Here is a 19468-nt window from a genome sequence, read left to right as displayed (position 1 = left end):
TATTACTCAGCCATAAAAAGGAACAAAATCTTGCCACTTGCAATGACATGGATGGAGCCAGAGTCTATAATGCTAAACAAAATGAGTCAGTCAGAGAAAGACAAATACCATATGATTTCACTCATATGTGGAATTCAAGAAACAAAACAAAGGGGGGAAAAAAACAAAAGAGAGAGAGACAAGCCAAGAAACAGACTCTTAATGCTAGAGAACACACTGCTGGTTACCAGAAGGGAGGTGTGTAGCGGGATGGGTGAAACAGGTGAAGGGGATTAAGGAGGGCCCTTGTCCTGATGAGCACCGGGTGAGGTAGAGAAGTGTCCAATCACTATTTTGTACACTTGAAACTAATATAATACTGTATGTTAACTAACTGAAATTAGAATCAAAACTTAAAGAATATTTTTGCTGGAAAAAAAACTTTTTTCAGTTTAGCTAAACACTTTCTAGATTTTCTACAATAAATATTAACTACTTTTGTAATGAGGGTGGAAGACTACTGATTCTTTCAAGGAGGCACAAGTGAGATTGTAACCACCAAGATAAATGAGTGAGCTTTCGCCCTGACTTCCCATCTCCCACCAACACAGCTCTGCGCCAGCTTCCTGATGCTCGCCTCACTCTGGCTCACATCCGGGTCACCCCCAGGGAGTGTCCCACTCACACTCTGCCTCGTTCATTAGACTGGCACCCAAAATCCTGCCACACTTCCTGCCACCAGCCCTGCAGCGAGGCTGTACAGTCCTGTGTCTGGAAGCCGCATCTGTCCTGCCCCACGAGTATGTTTTCAGAAGTTCCCTGCAGGTGGCAAATGTGTCTTCCTCCAGGCACTGGCTCTGGGAGTCGCCACAGCAAAGGGAAGGCCAATGCGACTGCAGGGCTTCCCAGCTGAGGGTACCTTTGTCCTCTAGGGGCAGTACCTAGAATGTCCTTCTCAGCTGCTGTGGGAGGTCACAGTAAGGCTTGAGACGAGAACCAAACCAGGCCCTGACTTGTGCCTCCTTTAAAGGCTGAATAGCCGAACAAAAGGCTTAGGTCGATAAAGTCGAGTAGCACTGAGAAAGGGTCTGTGCTACGTGTTGCGCGCTCGCCTACGTGACTTCCCACACATTTGCTAGTCAGATAGAGATGATTTGGCTGGGGTCAGAAATTCTTGGCTGGTCCTTGCTGTCCTTGCACGGGCTATAGACCACACCACTGTAAGACTGTGCTGTGCTTACATAAACTATGTCTTGAGTGGCCTTGAAGTCAGTACATCTGGCGCTGGAGGGTCTGCTATTGGTGCTTGGGAAATAGATAATGGGAAAGCTTGAAGGATTTTCTGTGCATGTTGCAAACTCTTTAGTAATCAGCTAAAAATAGATACTTTCTTATGATTGTTTCTGTTAGCTATATAATGCCTTGCTGCCTTGAATAAAATTGGCACTATTGGACATCCTCCTTGGTGCTCCTCCTGCCCCCATCTCTTTGTCCCTTAATTTCTTTTCAGCATCCTCTTACCCTCTCGACCCTGGTCGATTTGTCGCGCTGGCGGCGACAAGCTGCCTCCTTGGATAGGCCTCAGAGCCAGGGATGGGGCGGGGTTGGAAGTTTGGAATGGACTGTATTGGGAACTCCAGAGTCCTTGACTAGGCCAGGGCAAGAACGTCTTGAAGCAATTGTAGCAGGTGTCCCACAACCTCCTAAGTGCATCACCTGGCAATTCTGCAAGCTATTCTAAGTTTGTTTATGACAACTTCAGCTCATTGAACAAAACTTCTTAAATCTCATAGGAAATTTTATAAAGGGAAACATTTTTGGAGAGTACATCGAAACATTCTTTTTGAGGTGGCTGAAGGGATCTCTCAGGTGGCTGAAGGGATTCTTACCTGGAACAGGTTAACACCTGTTCCACTCTGCCCAAACCCAAGCCGGCACGGAGACAGTGGGCCCGGCTAAAGGGCCCACAGTAATAAACTGCGGCTCCTGGCCACAGCCCATTGGGATCTGACATCGGTGGGACCTGGGAACCATCTGACCTTCTGACCCTCACCTCCTGGGTGTCCCCACATCTTGTAGCATCTTCTTCCCATACCAGATGGAAACAATCTTCCCACCACACGGGTGAGGGTATGACGTAATGCTGATAGATCCTCTAACAACCATTACACTCTTCACCTTTTCATGTGTGCTCACATGTCTCAGTTCACGTAATTCCCACTTTTCCAATGCAGCAACGAACAGCATGGGGTGAAGATGAAGAACATGCAATCAGAGAAGCGAGGTTAGACTCCCAACTCTGCCATTTGCTCATTGTGTGGTTTGTGGGAAGTGACTTAGCCTTCCGAACCTCAACTTCCTCTTCCGTAAAATGGGCCCACCAGGCCGAGATTACAGAGCTACTGGGAAGATGTTAAAGTAACTGTCACAAGGCTGGGCCTGTGAACAGCTCTCAGTGAGGAGGAGCTGCAGAGAACAACGAGAACCTCCATTTTTATGGGAGTCCTTTGCGGCATCGCCGGACAAGTTAGAAAACTGGCACGTGTATTCCCACCGCAGGCTTACCTGGGAGCCAGCCTTCGGGATCTGAGCCACTCCCTACTCCAATCACTGTCACTGCCTGAATTTAGGCCCTCTCCATCCTTCTCTTAAACCATTTGCCAAAATCCTAACTGGTCTAAGTGACCTCACTCTTCCTCTCCAAAGGATGCCACAAGCTTTAAGACAAAGGAAGCGAAACTTAAATTTCTTGCCTCCCAAAGAAAACTAGCCTAGCTCCCCATAGCCTGTTTCTCAGGATGGCTTCCCAGGCCCTTGCCCACCTCTTCCACGTGTCACGTCCCCCACCCATAGCCTGTGCCCCTGCGGCTGTGCCCACCTCATCGTCCTACAGAACCTCTTTGCCAGGCGCTGCTATCACCTGTGCACCAGCACCCCTCTTCCTGCAGGGCCCAAGCTCCCTTATTGGCCTAGAAAATGTCTTTTTCCTTTCACTGGCAACTCAAACATTGCCGTCACTGTGAAGCTGCTCTTGATTCCCCCCACCCCCAACCCCTGATCAGCTACCCCTGCTCCGTGGCTCCCACGATACACCGAATGCCCTTCCGCTGTGCACTCACTGTGCCATATAAATGACTGGTCATCTTTCTGTCTCTCCCAACTCCTCGAAAGCAAGGACCTTAAGAGCTAAAATTTATTGAACACCTGCTAAAAACCAGTCTCTCTTTCACTTACTACTATTACCTCTACAGAACATTACACTGAGGCTTAAAGATGTTAAGGCACTTGCTCGAGGTTGCAAGTTACTAGTGGCCAAGCCAGGATTCAACATCAAAGCCCACGCTCAGTAACTAGCACAATATATTACAGTATAAGACCTAGCAGCAAACTCAGTATCTAGCAAGCCGTAATGTCTCTATTATTTCTCTTGCTGTGTAACGAAGTGTTTCGAAACACAGTAGCTCCAAACAGTAAGCAGTTACTATCCCACGGTTTCTCAAACTCAAGAATTCAGAAACATCTTCTATGGGTGATCTGTCTCAGGGTTTCTCAGGAAGTTGCTGTCAAGATGCCAGCTTTGGCTGCCATCGTCTGAAGGCTTGGCCAGACTGGAGAATCTGTTTCCCAGACGGCGTGCACACGTGCTAATGGTTATGGACAGGACGCCTCTGGTCCTTCGCCTGCGGACCTCTCTGCCAGCTTCTTGAGTGCCCTTAAGTCATCCTTGCTGGCTTCCCCCCAGAGTGACCCATCCAAGACAGCAAGGCAGAGAACACAAGGTCTTTTATGACCCAGCCTCGGACGTCATACTCCATCATTTCCACGGTATCCTATTAGTTACAGAGGTCAGCTTTACTCAGTGTCGGAGGGCACGACACAGCAGCGTGAACATCAACAATAATCATTGGGAGATCCATAAACGCTAAGTGAGTAAGTGGGAAAAAATCCTAACAACTGCTACGAGTGTCAGAATCTCTTCTAGATAATGAGAAATTTGGATAAGTTAACCACTTAAGTTTCCTCCCTTTTACCTCCAAAACCATTAGAAGACTATTCCCTAATTGTCCCCAAACAGAGTATTAAATGCATTCAAGGCTTTACTTTCATTAAATTCTGCTAGAGGCTACAGGTGAGTATTTGCTAACTTGGCTTCCACTTTATGGTTTTAGGCAGAGTCAACAAAGTATAAGAAATTCTCTCAGTTTGAAATATAATCGTTTCCTTAACAGCAAAACAAATCTATGTTTGATTTCAGGATTAACACTATAGTTTGATGCCAGCGTAAGCCCAGCCTCTGGTCAAAGGCTTATCTTCTTTAGCAGAATATCTGTGATTAAACCCAGATAACCAAATTCCTTGTGTATTACAACAAAGATAATAGTATCTTTGGTTTTAGCCCTCAGCGCTTACTTATTTTCAAGCCAAGGTTTTATTTGCTTGCAATAATTCTTTAATATGATTTAAGACATAGGATGAGAAAAACCAATACTGAAATGAAGCATTTTATAGATACACATTGAGACTGAATACATGAAATGAACTTTATTCTAAAGACCAGTCCATGTCAGCAGAAATGAAAGCCAAACATGAACTGTGCACTCTACCACCCTCCTGCCCTTGGTGCCACCATGTGATTGGATCCAAATTAGTGCGTAAGCTGCATCAGGGTACTCTTCAAGTCTCCCTGGGTCCCATCCACTTGCAGTGCTCTCTACCAGGGGTTGGCCAACTAGAGCCCATGTAGTTTTACTAAAAACACAGCTGTGACCATTTGTTTATGAACTCTCTACAGTCGCAGCAGCAGAGGTAAGAATTGACAGCAGAGAATGGATGGCTTGTAAAGGCAAAAACATTTACTATTTGGCCCTTTACAGGAAAAGTTTGCCAATCTCTGATCTCTTCCTCTGGATGCCTGGCCTAACGTAAACTGTTACAAGCCCAAAAATGTGTATGCATGTTATATGCTGTTATAAAACATTTTATGGGGGGGGGATGAGAGTGTTATTGTTGATGTATGATATGCATATAGTAATGGCACAAATTTTAATGGTGGAACACGATGAGATTTTATACCCTGCCCAACCACCTCCCATATTGGGAAAATGTTTCCTGTGGTCCCTCATAGTCAATACCCCCAGCAAAGGTAGCCATTGTTTCCAGTTCCATCACTTAGATCCTTTTGCCTCCTCCTGAACCTTAGATGGCCAGAAGCATGCAGTGTGTCACTGAGCACTGAGGCAGTGGCCTTCTCCCATATTGTAGCATGGAGCGGTTTGTTCTTCATTGCTGTGTAATAGTCACTTATACGAATATACCACGATTTATCTACCAATTCTATTTGTGGACATGAGGTTCTCTCCAGGTTTTTGCTGTTACGAATAAAGCTCCTATGAACAGGCGATGTTCATGTGTTTTGATGGGCATAACAACGGACTTATTTTATGAAGATGGAATTTCTGGGTAATAGGAGATACCAACAGGAAGACCAGTTGTGCAGGTACCACAAAGTTAGGAAAGGCCAAGCTCAGGCAACACTAACCCGGGCTCCCGGTTGTCCTCTTTAACCACCGTATCAGTTCAAATATAATTAAATTCTGCGACAGCTCCTCTCTGTAACTCCTCCTATAGCAGACTGCAGTCATTATTATGTTACACGGCACTCTGTCTGAAGACACTGCTCCCCAGCTTGACAAGAGTAGAAAAATAAGAAGCATGCCCATGCTGCAAAATTCTAACACTGAAATATGGCCACAAGTCATAGGGTTTCAGACAAAGTCAGGAATTTGCAAACAAAGAACAAACAAAAACAGAACAAACCGAAAACCTATAGGCTTTTGTGTTTTCTACTCGAGTCTCTACCGCGAGCAGAAGTGGACTTAAGTGGCATAAATCAGAAAATGATAACAGGAACTGAATGAAATTCTCATAAATCATGTTACTAAGTATAGTTACGTCTTAGATGTGAAACCCAATTAAACAGATGGCCACATGCTGTCAGAATCAGCTCCTAATCAATAAAGATGTTCATTTCAGAAAACCACCTCTATTTTTCACTCTTTCAGTGAAGGAAAAAGAAGACAGTTGGGGGTTTGGGCAGGGGTGGTGGGGGGAGTCCCAGCAAACCCAGTGGGGAAATGTCTCAAAAGGAGCTCCACCTGTCTTAATTTGTAGTCCAGAAAATCAGAAGAGAGAGAGAGAGAGAAAGTCACCCAAAGGATTCCTTGTCATCTTGCCTGGGAATGTAATTTACAATGAGAGCAAGCACTGGTCATTAGGAAAATAGAAACAGCTTGAATCTCTTAATTAAAACACTGCTTCAAATTGTTCATTTCAAAGCCCTCTGTTCCTGAGCTTTCCAGAAACCACTGGGTTACCTCGAAAGGGCTGTTTCTTCAGTAAACCTGTGATAGGATCAGCTCTTCCAGACAAGAAAAAGGCTGAGCGGGAGTGAATCCCAGAGGCAGAATATTATTAGGCATACTTAAATCCCCAAAGCAGCCGTAAGCATTCACTGACATTGGAAAATGAGCGTGGGAAGAGTCTGTTAACAATCTATCTCAATGCCACTAGATTGGGGAAAATGAAGTCCACCAATGCCAAGAGGTGGTAAAAACAAGAGTTGATGAAAACACTTCTGGACTTTGGAATACTCTCTTTGCCACCCATTTGGTGTTATCTGGTAGAGTTGAGTATTTGCACACTTTACAGGCCAGTAATTTCACTCCTAGTATACACCCTAAACACTTGCCTCAGGGGACATGAACAAGAATGTTCACAGCAGCGAATCTGTTTACAAGCGCCAAACCCTGAGGTGGGAGAACACATTGGTCTGTCAACAGATAAAGTCTGTAGTACAAGTAAGTAATCTGAGATACAGTCATGCAATGGAATATTATACAGCAGGGAAAATGAAAACCTCACTACCACATGCTACATGGATGAATCTTAATAACATGTAGATTTAAAAAGCAAAGCAGCTTTACACTACATGCAGTATGATACTATTTTATCATGCTATAAAAATAAACGAATGGCTTAAATTTTATTTAAAAAAAAAGAAAATGATAAACATGAATATCAGAAAAGTAGTTACCTCTACAGTGAACAAGATGAATGGGATGGGGAGAAGCATGGACAGATGCAATGATATCAGGAATGTTCTAGTTCTTGGTTGGGTGGGAGGTTCATAGGAATATAATTTATATGTTTTAACATGTTACGTATATTCTTTGGCATGTACCAAATATCACATAATAAAACATCTTTTAAAATGGATAATCTAAAAAAAAAAAGGATAATCTAGTCCAAATCTGGGCAGTTTCTGGACCCAGATGAACCCTGACTGGTCAGGTTTTATTCTCCATTGGACCCAGTCTGATTCCTGCTGGTTTCTGGACCCCATCTGGAAGAAATGTTCTATGAGTCAAGTCTGAAAGCTCCTAACAGAAAAGCTGGGCAGCTGGGATCCAGGCTAAGAGAAGGACTTATTTGCCTGCTCCAGAAACAGAGAGAACGCACTAGCTCAAGGAGCTAGGAAGGCATCTGCTTCAATTACCGAAAAGCAAGTTGAGGAGCACTGTGATGCAAGATCCTCGCAGCAAATCCAGAGAGTTCCTCGTGGCCAGAACTGAACACTCTGAGCAATGACATAGAGATTCAGAGTATTGGATTAGAACCCACAGAATAAAATAAATACCCATGGGTGAATGGACAGTCCCTTCCTTAAAAGAGAATTCACAGCAATACAAATGTGAAAGGGAAGAAATGGAAATTTCCGTTGAGCGAACAGTGCAGGGACACTCGTTGCTTACAAGTTCTTAATAATGGATGCTAAAATCAGTGAGGGAAAGACTGGTGAGAAAGAGGATACATGCAGTCTCAGAGATATACTTCCCAAGATATTGCCACCTCATCAGGCAGGGGGAACAGCAGCTTTATGGTGGAGCAACCCAGCAGAATCCACCTTCTCCAGGTGATCGAGGGTCACGTCACATCACCAGCAAGAAGACACACAGATAGCGTAAACTCAATGATATGATGCACTAAGGAGGACACAACATCACTTCTGTGATATTCGTGCCCCAAATGCATTAGCTTCACTCTGATCACGTAAAAACACTAGACAAACACAAACTAACTGACCAGTACTCTTCAAACGTTTCAAGGTCCTAAAAGACAAAGACTAAAGAACTATTATACTCTGTAGGAGACTAAGAAGAAATAATGACTCAATGTAATGTGGGATCTCGACCGGATTCTGAAACAGAAAAAGAACGTAATTGGCAAAACTAGTGACATTTCACTAAGGCCTTCAGTTTAATTAATGGTGTTACAGCAATGTTAATTTTCTGGTTCTGATCATTGCACTATAGTTACATGCTAACATTGGGGTGCTTGACTAAAAGATAAATGGAAACTCTGTGTTCTGGTTTTGTAACTTTTTAGTAAGTTTAGAAGTAGCTCAAAATAAAAAGGGGGTGCCTGGGTGGCTCAGTGGGTTAAGCATCTGCCTTCAGCTCATGTCATGATCTCAGGGTCCTGGGATTGAGTCCCGTGTTAGGCTCCCTACTCAGCAGGGACTCTGCTTTTCGCTGCCGCTCTGCCCTCACCCCCTGCTCAAGCTCTCTTACTCTCAAATAAGTAAAATCTTTAAAATAAATAAACAAATAAAATAAAAAGTGGGGGGTTTTAGGGCAAAGGATAATCTAAAGAATTGTCCATTGCATAATAGGTTATTCCAACTATTATAATTAATATATAATTATTATAAATAGTAGTTAAAAGTTAAAATCTTAAATATCTTGGAGCACCTGGGTGGCTCAGTCAGTTAAGTGTCCAACTCTTGATCTCAGCTCAGGTCATGATCTCAGGATTGTGAGATCAAACCCCACATCAGGCTCCAGGCTCCATGCCAAGCATGGAACCTGCTTAAGATTCTCTCCCTCTGCCTCTCCCCCTCCCTCCCCCACTCATTCTCGCTCCAAAAAAATAAATAAAATAATATAATATAAAATAAAGCAAAGTAAAATCTCAAATATCTTTAGTTCCTATGTAACATATGGGTCTTAGTTCTCAGTTTGGAGCTACATGAAAACATCACGGTGCACATATTACATACACACACTGTCAATTATACGGCAATGACACTGCGGGGAAAAGAAAGCAACAGTCTTTTCATAATAATGAGTATTTCTATAGGAAGGAGTGACATTCAAAATATTTAACAACTTATTTGATTATACAAATTAATATAGAAATCCAAAATTACCACCATCTGCTCGTTTCCTTCTATTTATTATGTTCTCAGACTAGTCCTTCAGAGACTGCCATTCCCAAAAGTGGCCACACAAGGGCGACTCTAACAAGCTGTGCCTGCTGGGAGTTGGCATTCAGAGCTCCAGAGCTGTCCTGTCTGGCCAGGGAGCCCTGTTGGGATGAGGGGCAGCAGGGAGGACCTACAGAGGGCAGGCAGGGCCCCTCACTGAGAAGGTGGCATTCAAGCAAAGATTTAAAGGAAATGGGAGCATGAACCGTGCAGATCACCTGGGGAATTTTCCAAAGCGGACAGCCTCTCGCATAAATGCTATGAGAGAAGAGTCTCGTGTTCTAGAAACAGGAGGGAGGCCAGTGTGGCAGGAACCAAGGTGACGTAAGACAGCAGTAAGAGGCTTGAGGGCCATTACAAGTAGTTTGGCTTTTATTCTAAATGCAAAGGGAAGCTGATAACCGGTTCTGAGCAAAGGAGAGACCTGAGATGACTGTAAAACATCTTTAAATGTCTGCAATATTAGATTTAGAACAACTTGAAGGGGAATACAGACAGAAGCAGGGAGACCAGTGAGGAGGCTATGGCGGATATCTAGTGAGGAGGAGATGGCCCTGTGGCCAAGGGCGGCAAGTCTTTATAAGTTCCATCCCCCACATTCAACAAAGTGCACTGAGATGTGCTTAAAAGTGTGAGATTAGATGTTATCACCACACGATGGAGTAAAGACAAAGACCAGGAGAAATGCAGGAGGGAGGAGAGACCAGCCAGGGCCTGAGCAGGAGCGGCCCACCCTTCCCACGACAGGTCACTGCCAACCTGAACTCAAATGTCTGTCGCTCTCATGAATGTCTTCATACTTTCACTCAAAAGGCTATACCTCCAGACAATATATAGAAGTGTTTTTGCATGCTCTTCAACTTTTTTATATGGTATCATACTCAATATATTTTCCCCAGTTGTCCTTTTCCCCATCCAACCAATATTTATGAACTTTATCCTGACTAATACATGTTGCTCTAGGCCCTTCATTATTCACTGCTACCTGGAATTCCTTTGGGTGAACAGGCCACACTTGAGCCATGTTCCTGAAGAGGGACACATAGGTTACTCCCCTTTTTCTGCTATTATGAACGACACCGGTATGAGCATTCTCACATGGGCCTCCTCAGGCGAGACCTCTCGGCAATAGTTCTCAAGCTATGCAGAGTCACCTAGAAGCCTAAATAAAACAGATTTCTGAGCCCCACAGGGTTTTTTTAATATAGACCTAAGATGAGGCCCAAGAATTTGCATTTCTAACAAATTCCCCCACGATGCCATTGCCATTGGTCCCAAGACCCCACTGAGAAACACCGCACTGAGGCCCACACCAGGAGTACAAATGGTGGTCAGAGACAGGCATGGACATCTTGCCCTTCTCCAGGCATTGCCAACGGCTCTGCAAAGCTGGCAAACCAATTTACCTTTCCACCAGTGTAAGTACATGTGTCCCTGCTGCCAACACTTGGTGCTGTCACGTTTTTTTATTTAATCTGATCTTTAGTTATTTTTTAAATTTATCACGGCATTTATAATTTTATCTACTCAACACATGTAAATAAAAGCAAGCTAAGACTTTACATCCTAGGACTTTTCTTCATAGCTAACCCCCTCGGGTTCTGTCATCAGCCCAGCTACCGCTTGTTTTCCCCATAAATCCTAGAAAAAGACACATGGTTTGGACAAAATCATTAAGATCCTGTTGAAAAGAAAGTGGAAGCTTGCTCCTTTTCATGGCCAACTGCACTGTGTTTTATTTATTGCCTTTTGTTTGTTTGTTTGTTGACTCAATAAGGTGAAGGGAGAGAGGAAAATCTGGCACGTGGGGAGAAGAAGGGCAAGTGTGCTCACCAATATACCTGATCACTTTTGGAGGGCACTAAAGAAATCATAGGGAGGGAAGGGTTCCTTCCACTCCGTGCCAGGTTAACAAGGAGACAAGAAGCTGGGTACTCACGGATCTGGTTGGTGGACGCACTGTAGAAGGCGTTGACGGTTGTTGGATTTGTGAACCACCTGTAGAAAGAGAAGCAAATACCACCAGGCAATCACCATGATCCATGCGGAAGGGCAGCAAGAATGAACATGATGTGGCAGGACTTATTAGCAAACAACCAGGGAACAATGGGGAAGTGGGGTATATGGGCAACTTCTCACCTCAGTCTAGGGTTATTGCTCTGTGCAGTGAACAACCTCGTCCTAAATTGAACAGGGTTCAATGAGAATATATGACCATATGCCTGGTTATTCACTCCTCCTAATGTAATGGAAAAAGTCAGCACCGGTGCTTCTGAAATAGCTTTAAGGAGAAATTCTAGAATCTAGAGGGCTCTCCCAAGAGATGGAAAGAGCAACAAGCTGATGTTCGGCAGGCCCTGCTCAATGGGTCCATGGGACAGCTAAGTTTCTACGAGGCATCACCTCTGAATGGTCCTTTAGAGATTTTAGATTGATGACAGCATAGAGGCCCACTTAGAGAGACATGACTAGAGCATGACCATGCTGCCCAGAGGGTCTGCCTGCTCCAGGCGCAAGTTCACAGATTTATTTTTTTTTTAAAGATTTTTATTTATTTCCTTGAGAGAGAGAGAAAGTGAAAGAAATCACAGAGGGAGAGGGAGAAGCAGACTTGCCACTGACTGAGAGGAGAGCCCGAGGAGGGGCTCAATCCCAGGATCCTGAGATCATGACCTGAACTGAAGGCAGATGCTCAACTGACTGAGCCACCCAGGCGCCCCTGAGTTCACAGATGTAAGCTCCAGATCTAATGGCTCATCCTGCCTCTATCACTAAGTCGCCGGGTTGTGTTGCAAGAGCTGCCCACCTTCGTGGGGTGTGGTTTTAGCTATAAAATTTAGGTAGTGCATTAAGAGGTCTTGGGAGTATTTTCCGGCTATAAAGAGCCTACATTCTATTTGAAATGCATACATTACTTAGAGTAGGGCTTGGCAAGTTTTTTTCTGTCAGGAGTCAGATGATAAACATTTAGGCATTTTGCAGGCAAAGAGGCAAGAATCCAAGATGTTATATAGGTACCTCTAGCGAAGGAGCAAAGCTTCCGCAAAATGATATTGATGAAATTAAAAATGTAATAACTGAGTACAATTTTTTTAAGGCAGGCCATTAATGAGAAGAATGGAATTCTTCTGAGGCAGAATAACATTTTTGCTTAATTGGGATTCGAGGTTAGTGCTTCCTATCTTCAATCGACTGCAAATATTTATCTCTCAGAATCACTCTGCGCTCACGGGCCATTCGAAAACAGGCATCAGGCAAGATTTAGCCCCCAAGTTGCAGTGTGCGGACCCCTAATTTAGATGCCAGTGAGTTTCCGCCCTTTAGGATGAAAACCAAGCTATCTGAAGCTAAACTGTTCAAAATAAACTCATATAAACCCCTTTTCGGAACAATCATTTTAGTAGTTTATATTTAATAGGAGAATTACAACAAGCTAATAATTTATGTCAGACTAATATGAAACTGGTAGGAAGTCCAAGTGTTGATTCTTGTTGATGCACACATACCTTCTCCGTATAAAGAAGTCTACAAATAGGTCATGGTGTTATTCTCATTAGTGGTAGTAGCAGTGGCAGCAAACCTTCACTGAGCGCTCACAATGCCCTAAGCGTGCCCTATTCCTCAGGTTTTCTTCCCCACAGCAACTATAGAAATTATTGGCCTATCTCATAGACGAGGACAGTGAGACTTAACAAGCATTACATACCTGCATAAGGTCCGGTCTGAGTTCAAGCCAGTTTTTTTTTCCCCAAACCAGTTCTCTTAAACATTGTATCATACTGGACACATTCCTGGATATCAAGAAAACGAGTGCCTCCTCTAGTCAAAACTGAAACCTATACTCCTTTCCATAAAATGCATACTCTTTGCCTTCAGGTTTAGGAATAGTATTTCAATAAGCACTAGTGTTTAGCAAACAAACCTACTGACTGGTTTACTTTCTTGAGGAAGTAAGTGAAGGCAAAAGCCCCTTCATTGCCCTAACGTCACTCCCTATAGTAGGTAGAATTAGGGCTCCCCAAAAGATGTTCATGTCCTAATCCCCGGATCCTATGAATAGGATACATTACATCCCAAAAAGGACACTGCAAATGTAATTAAGGGTAAAGTTCAAAACAGAGAGATTATCCTGGATATCCAGGTGGGCCCAATCTCTCACTAGTCCTTAAAAGCTGACACTGTTCCTTGGCTGGAATCCAGAGATGCAATGGAGGAAATCAGATTCCAAGAGTCAAAAGGATCCGACATGCTGTTGTTGGCTGAGATGTAGGGACCATCATGCAAGGACCAGAGAGAAGTCTCGAGAAGGGAACAGCAGCTCCCAACTGACAGCCAGCAAGGAAGTAGGGATGGCAGTTCTAGAAGTACCAGGTGGAGGAGTAGCCAACATCTCAATGAGCTCAGAAAAGAATTCTTCCCAGAGCCTCCAGCTATGAGCCCAGCCCACTGACACTTCGAGTCCAGCCTCATGAAACCTGGATCTAAGAAAGCAGCGAAGCCATCCTATACTTCTGACCTCCAGAACTGTGAGACAGTACATTTGTGTTTTGAGTTGCTAATGTTGCATTAGTTTGTTACAGCAGCAACAGAAAATTAACACATTACCCAAAGAACCCAGCATTTCTATGCCTGAAGTTTGAGTCGAGACAGGAGAATCCAGGTGCCTCTGAACTTGGCCTCTAGATGACACTGGTCTGAAGCATACTGTGCACCAAAGATGAGGTGTATTCCTAGAGCTCATCCCATCCCTTCCCCTCCCCTTCCCAACTCCCCCTTCTCTTTAGCCAACAATCAAACTTGCAAAACATGAAGATAAGGGTCCCTGCAGGAAAAATGTTTTTTTTTTTAAAGATTTTATTTATTTGTTTGTCAGAGAGAGAGAGGGAGAGAGAGCAAGCACAGGCAGACAGAATGGCAGGCAGAGGCAGAGGGAGAAGCAGACTCCCTGATGAGCAAGGAGCCCGATGTGGGACTTGATCCCAGGACGCTGGGATCATGACCTGAGCCGAAGGCAGCTGCCCAACCAACTGAGCCACCCAGGCGTCCCAGGAAAAATGTTTTTAACTGCTGATGGACAAAGGTGGACAAAACAAAGAAATCAAACGATCAGGTGGGGCCCGATGGGGCCTCTGAGGCTTCAGCAAGAGTAGCTGAAACACCCTATTTCATACACATGATCTCACCTCTCTTGACTTCCCAGAGCTCTTGCTATCTCTGTGCTATGTCTGGAGTCTTGATTATACCCAGAGCTGATATTAAGCTGCTGTACCAGTAGATCCCAGCACTTGTAGGCACTAGTATTTCTTCTTATTGGTCAGTGCCCATGCCAAGCCAGCCATTAAATATTGCGTCTATCTTCCTCATTATAGCCAAGTTTATTATACATTCAGTTTTACTATTCTCTAATATAAGGCTACCAAGCCTGGTTTTAATATGTGTTTATAATTTTTTTCACACTCCTCCCATTAAGAAGTGGAACCTAAATTCCTCTCCTCTGGATTATGGGCTAGCCTTGGTGAGTCGGTTCTACAACATAAAATGCAATGGAAATGACACCACAGGTCTTCCCAAACTAGGCAATTTAAAGGCAGTACAACCTCCCCCTGGTGTACAAACACGCTCCCTTCCGCTTCTCTTTCTCGGGAACTTGCCCTTTGATGCTTCTTGCTCAATCAGCATGCTGTGAAGAAGCCCAGTTCACGAAGCCACAGGAGATGCTCCAGCCAACAGCCATCATCAGCCACTAGATGTGAGAGAAGCAGCCTCCCCACGACACCAGCCCCAGCCACTCTCTGACTGCAGTTACATGAAAGACTGGAAGCAACAGCCACCCAGCTGAGCCCAGTGCCGGCCAGAGCCACAAGATGGGGAGAGAGAGAGAGATGTAATTCTTGTTGTTTTAAGCCTCTAAATCTTAGAGTGGTTTGTTACACAGCAGTAAATAAATGAAACATTGAAAAGTTGGTTGTCCATAGATTACATTGTAGCCACTGGGTTGAATTTTCCCATAAAGATGTTTAATTTGCCCAACATGACCGTCTTTTAAAGGACTGAAGTGGAATTCATTTAAATGAGGTTCTCCACAGTCCCCACCACCCCCTAGCATTTATACTCGGGGAGGTCACCATTTGCTAACTGACTGAGCCTGGAAAGTGTATGAGTTCATGCAAATTATCTCCCAACAAGATTTTAAGCTCCTTATGGGCTAAGACTATTGTCCAAGTGGCATGCACTGAGCAGAAGATCAGTACATCTATTTAAATGACGTATTGCTATATATACATCTACTTGAATAAATAAATAGCTTTAAATTCAAGTACTTTAAATTCTTCTTACCACTACTTTGGGATGTTCTGTGTTTGGGGAAGGATTTGATAGAAAAGGTATGAAGAAGCCTCATATAAATTTCAAAGGGAAACTATATGGGGATGAAAAGATACTGGACAATGGAATACACAAAAGGGGTATAATAGTAATAATGAAATACAATTGTCTAAAGACAAAGACATTGGTACCCCAATTTCTATGGACCATATAAAAGAGATGTACACATCAGGCTAAAGTTTGACATTTTACCCATCAACTCTTAGAGATAGCTGCAGAAATGGCAAAACCACAGAATATTTATTGCCTTATTTCTAATATCCTATAGAGTATATCCTTCCCATTTCATAGATAATGCTTTTGCAGACAAAAATTATGTGCAAAACCATAATTTGTATAGACATTTCATGTAATTTTACATATTTTTAAAAGTTATTTATTTTTACTTATTTTAGAGAGAGAGAGCAGGGGGTCGGACAGAGGGAGACGGAATCTTGAAGCAGGCTCCCTACTGAGCACTGAGCCCGATGCAGGGCTCAATCCCAGGACCCTGAAATCAATGACCTGAGCCAAAATCAAGAGTCAGCCGCTCAGCTGACTAAGCCACCCAGGCACCCCATATCTTTAACATATGTTTGAAAAGATAGAGAAAGAAGATCCAGACATGTTTGGTCACAGCCGAATGAGAGTGCGTTAATAGGGAAGCTGACTTAAAGTCATTTCTGTCAATGAGAGGGGACGCTAAGGGGAAAAAATTACTTCTGATTCAAGCCAAGCAGTAGACTAAATCCTCTATTTTTAAGCAAGCTGATGAAGTGACAATTCTGAGAATCAACCCCTAAATATGCACCTTCAGGGATGACCACCCAATTAATTCCATTCTTGCTGACATTTCCCACTGTGCTAGAAACTTCTTAATACACATTAGTTCAGCTGAAATGAATTCCACGAGAATGAAAGATAAAGGGTATTTATCTCCTATACCCACAAAGAAGCAAAACGGTATTTCAGGGCTTTGTGGAAATAAAATCATGACGTGCTGTTCAAAGTAAACTCGTGTAGTGGAGCTACTCCCAAATCATTCCCACTAGATTAACCCATCAATTTTCAAAACTAAAAGATGTCAATTAAAGCCAATGGGTATCACAAAGCTAAAATTTCCTACGATGCCTGAAAAGGAGCAGCCCAAAAATTCTTTTAAAAAACTAACTATCCTATCACTTTACTACACAAAGAGGATCTCCAATTTCTTAATGTTGCTTTCCCTGAAATACACATATAGTCTGAGGAAAGAAGAATTAGTACTGTTGAGAGGCGCCTGGGTGGCGTAGTCAGTGAAGCGTCTGACTTGGTTTCCACACAGGTCCTGATCTCTGAGTCACGAGACAGAGCCCTGAGTTAGCCACTTCACTCCGGGCAGTCTGCCTGAGATTCTCTCTCTCTGCCTCTCCCTCTGCCCCTCCCCTCTGCTTGCACGTGCACTCACTCTCTCTCTAAAAGAAATTTAAGAATTTTTAAAAAACTATTAGTGCTATCACACTCATGTTCATTGCTAGACAGATTTTCCAGAAACATTAACCAATTTAATGTCCTTGTGAAAGAGGTATTCCAACAGAGAAGAAACTACACAAGATCACACAGTTCACCTAAGCCCACAAAGTCAGCCAGCATTTTTCTAAAGCATAAATAAGATATTAGAAATAGTCAAGGCCATTAGATTAGAATCTGACAGTCCATCAGTATTTTAAGATGATGTTAAAGAGGACACATTTAGGGATTTTTCAATTAGCAACCTAGGCATTCCTACACGCCAAATGAAAAACGCATTTTGAAATTAAAGAATTACTTTGACAGCATCTCTAATATTGAGAAGCCCAAAGCCTGAAAATTCAGAAAAATACTGATGACAAAAATACCTTGAATTTTCCACAAATTCCAAGAAGAGTCTGAACTGATCTGAAGTAGATCTGAAAAAGAACCAGGATGATTCACAGAGATCTGTGACGACCATACTACATGTAGATGGCTCATCAGGATACTGGAAAACATTTGCTGAACTTGTCAGATTCAAGAAGCTACATTTAGAAGCCTACATCTAAAATGTCTATTGAGTAACTGAGGTTAGGAATGAAGCAGGAGAGATGGACAGAGAGATGCTGGGATGACAGGAGAGAACCAAGGACAGTGGAACACAGAGCTTTAATGCAGCTGCCTGTCATTTCCAGAGATGTATGAAAGCCTTCTAACCTCCTCTGTTCTTTTGATTAGAGTCAGGGATGGGCAGGGGAATAGTTCAGCTGTAGGCCCCCTCCTTCAAGTCCAACAGTTGTAACTAACTTTGTGGGTGTGTGTTGTAGGAAGGCTAGAAGGGCAAAGGGCAGGGACTGGTAGATGGCAGCCATGGGGAAGAAGGACTGGCAGTAATCACAGCTTAAACCAAGAGTGGGTACACTTCCTAGAGTTTCTACAGTCTAGAAGAGAGCAGAGAGTCGGAAGGGAGAGTAACAAGAGACCCAGAGAGTATAAAAGGTCTGGAGACCAGAATATCAGCCAAGGTAAAAAAGGGGCCCATAAAAAAAAAAAAAAAAAAAGTGGGCCATGGGATCCAGGTTTCCAGCTAGAAGGATATTAAAAAGTCAGCAAATACTTTCCATAAAAATCAAGAATAAAACTGGACAAAATCACAACAAACAACCACTTTAGGGCTCTGGGAATTGATCATCAAAGTCAACAACACACTGAAAAATGTTTATTTTGAAAAATTACTAGAACTTAGGAGTAAATACAACAGAAGTCTGTGGCCTTCTTGCCAGGGGCTGCTCCCACCCCTACCAGCTTGGCCAGTGAGAACTTAGTTCTATCAGGAGAGGTAAGGTAGTGGCACCTGGGTGGCTCAGTCGGTTAAGTGTCTGCATTCGGCTCAGGTCATGACCCTGGAGTCCTGGGATTGAGCCCCGCACTGGGCTCCCGGCTCAGCAGGGAGCTTGCTTCCCCCTCTCCCTCTGTCTCTGCTTGCATTCTCTCTCCCCATGCCTTCTCTGCCAAAGAAATTAATTAAATCTTAAAAAAATAAAAGATAGGTAGGGCTAGCTGGAAAACCAGCAGCTTCGCTGCCACAGGGAGTGGACTTGATTGGGAGTGGAGCTGAAAACCTTCAGCTTTGTCAGCTACAAGTGGCAACCTTGATGGGAAACAGACAAGGAATACCCACAGCTCCATGAGCCTGAAATTACAGTTCCCACTGGGAAGATGGTCGGACAAGCCAGAAATTTAAAAGGGAGATCTTGGAAATGAAAGAGTCACAGAAGGGTGAGATCAGCTCACTCCATACCCACAGCTGACTGGGACACTAGGAAAGTACACAGAGGAGACTCGAGAGATCCCAGTGGCAAGCAGACTTTGAGGCTGATGGGAGGAAGGTAGTTGCAGCCCACGAACAGATCAACAGGCAGAGAGCAGAAGCCCTACAGACTTGAGGTGTTTGAGCACAAGGTCTGCCCCAATCCCTGGCTGAGCACTAAGCTATACACAGGGACAACCTCAAGTAAGAGAAGCTAAAAAATAAAAAAATAAGAATTTTTAAAAATGAGCAGAGACATCCACGGCTGCATACTCTGGGGGAGATAGATTCTGCAGTCTACAAGTTACTTTTTTTTTTAAGATTCTATTTATTTATTTGACAGAGAGAGAGAGCACAGGTAGACACAGTGGCAGGCAGAGGAAGAGGGAGAAGCAGGCTCTCCACTAAGCAGGGAGCCCGACATGGGCCTCGATCCCAGGACCCCGGGACCATGACCTGAGCCAAAGGCAGACGCGGAATTACTGAGCCACCCAGGCACG

The 19468-nt window shown here is 43.7% G+C and overlaps 1 protein-coding gene across 2 annotated transcripts in view; it reads right to left on the bottom strand.

Moving 5' to 3' along the window:
• LOC111150495 (phosphate regulating endopeptidase homolog X-linked) overlaps positions 1-19468 on the bottom strand; it is a 204913-nt gene that overhangs the window by 38959 nt on the left and 146486 nt on the right. For both annotated transcript variants that reach the window (XM_022507971.1, XM_022507972.1), the window contains exon 15: positions 11244-11302. In XM_022507971.1, coding sequence (XP_022363679.1) covers positions 11244-11302 — 59 coding nt within the window. The remainder of the gene's footprint in view (positions 1-11243; positions 11303-19468) is intronic.

This window comes from Enhydra lutris, unplaced genomic scaffold (genome assembly GCF_002288905.1).
Source record: "Enhydra lutris kenyoni isolate GAN:26980312 unplaced genomic scaffold, ASM228890v2 scaffoldscaffold23, whole genome shotgun sequence".
NCBI lineage: Eukaryota > Metazoa > Chordata > Mammalia > Carnivora > Mustelidae > Enhydra > Enhydra lutris.
Note: the sequence above shows the minus strand (reverse complement) of the source record. Positions and strands in the feature narration are given on the sequence as shown.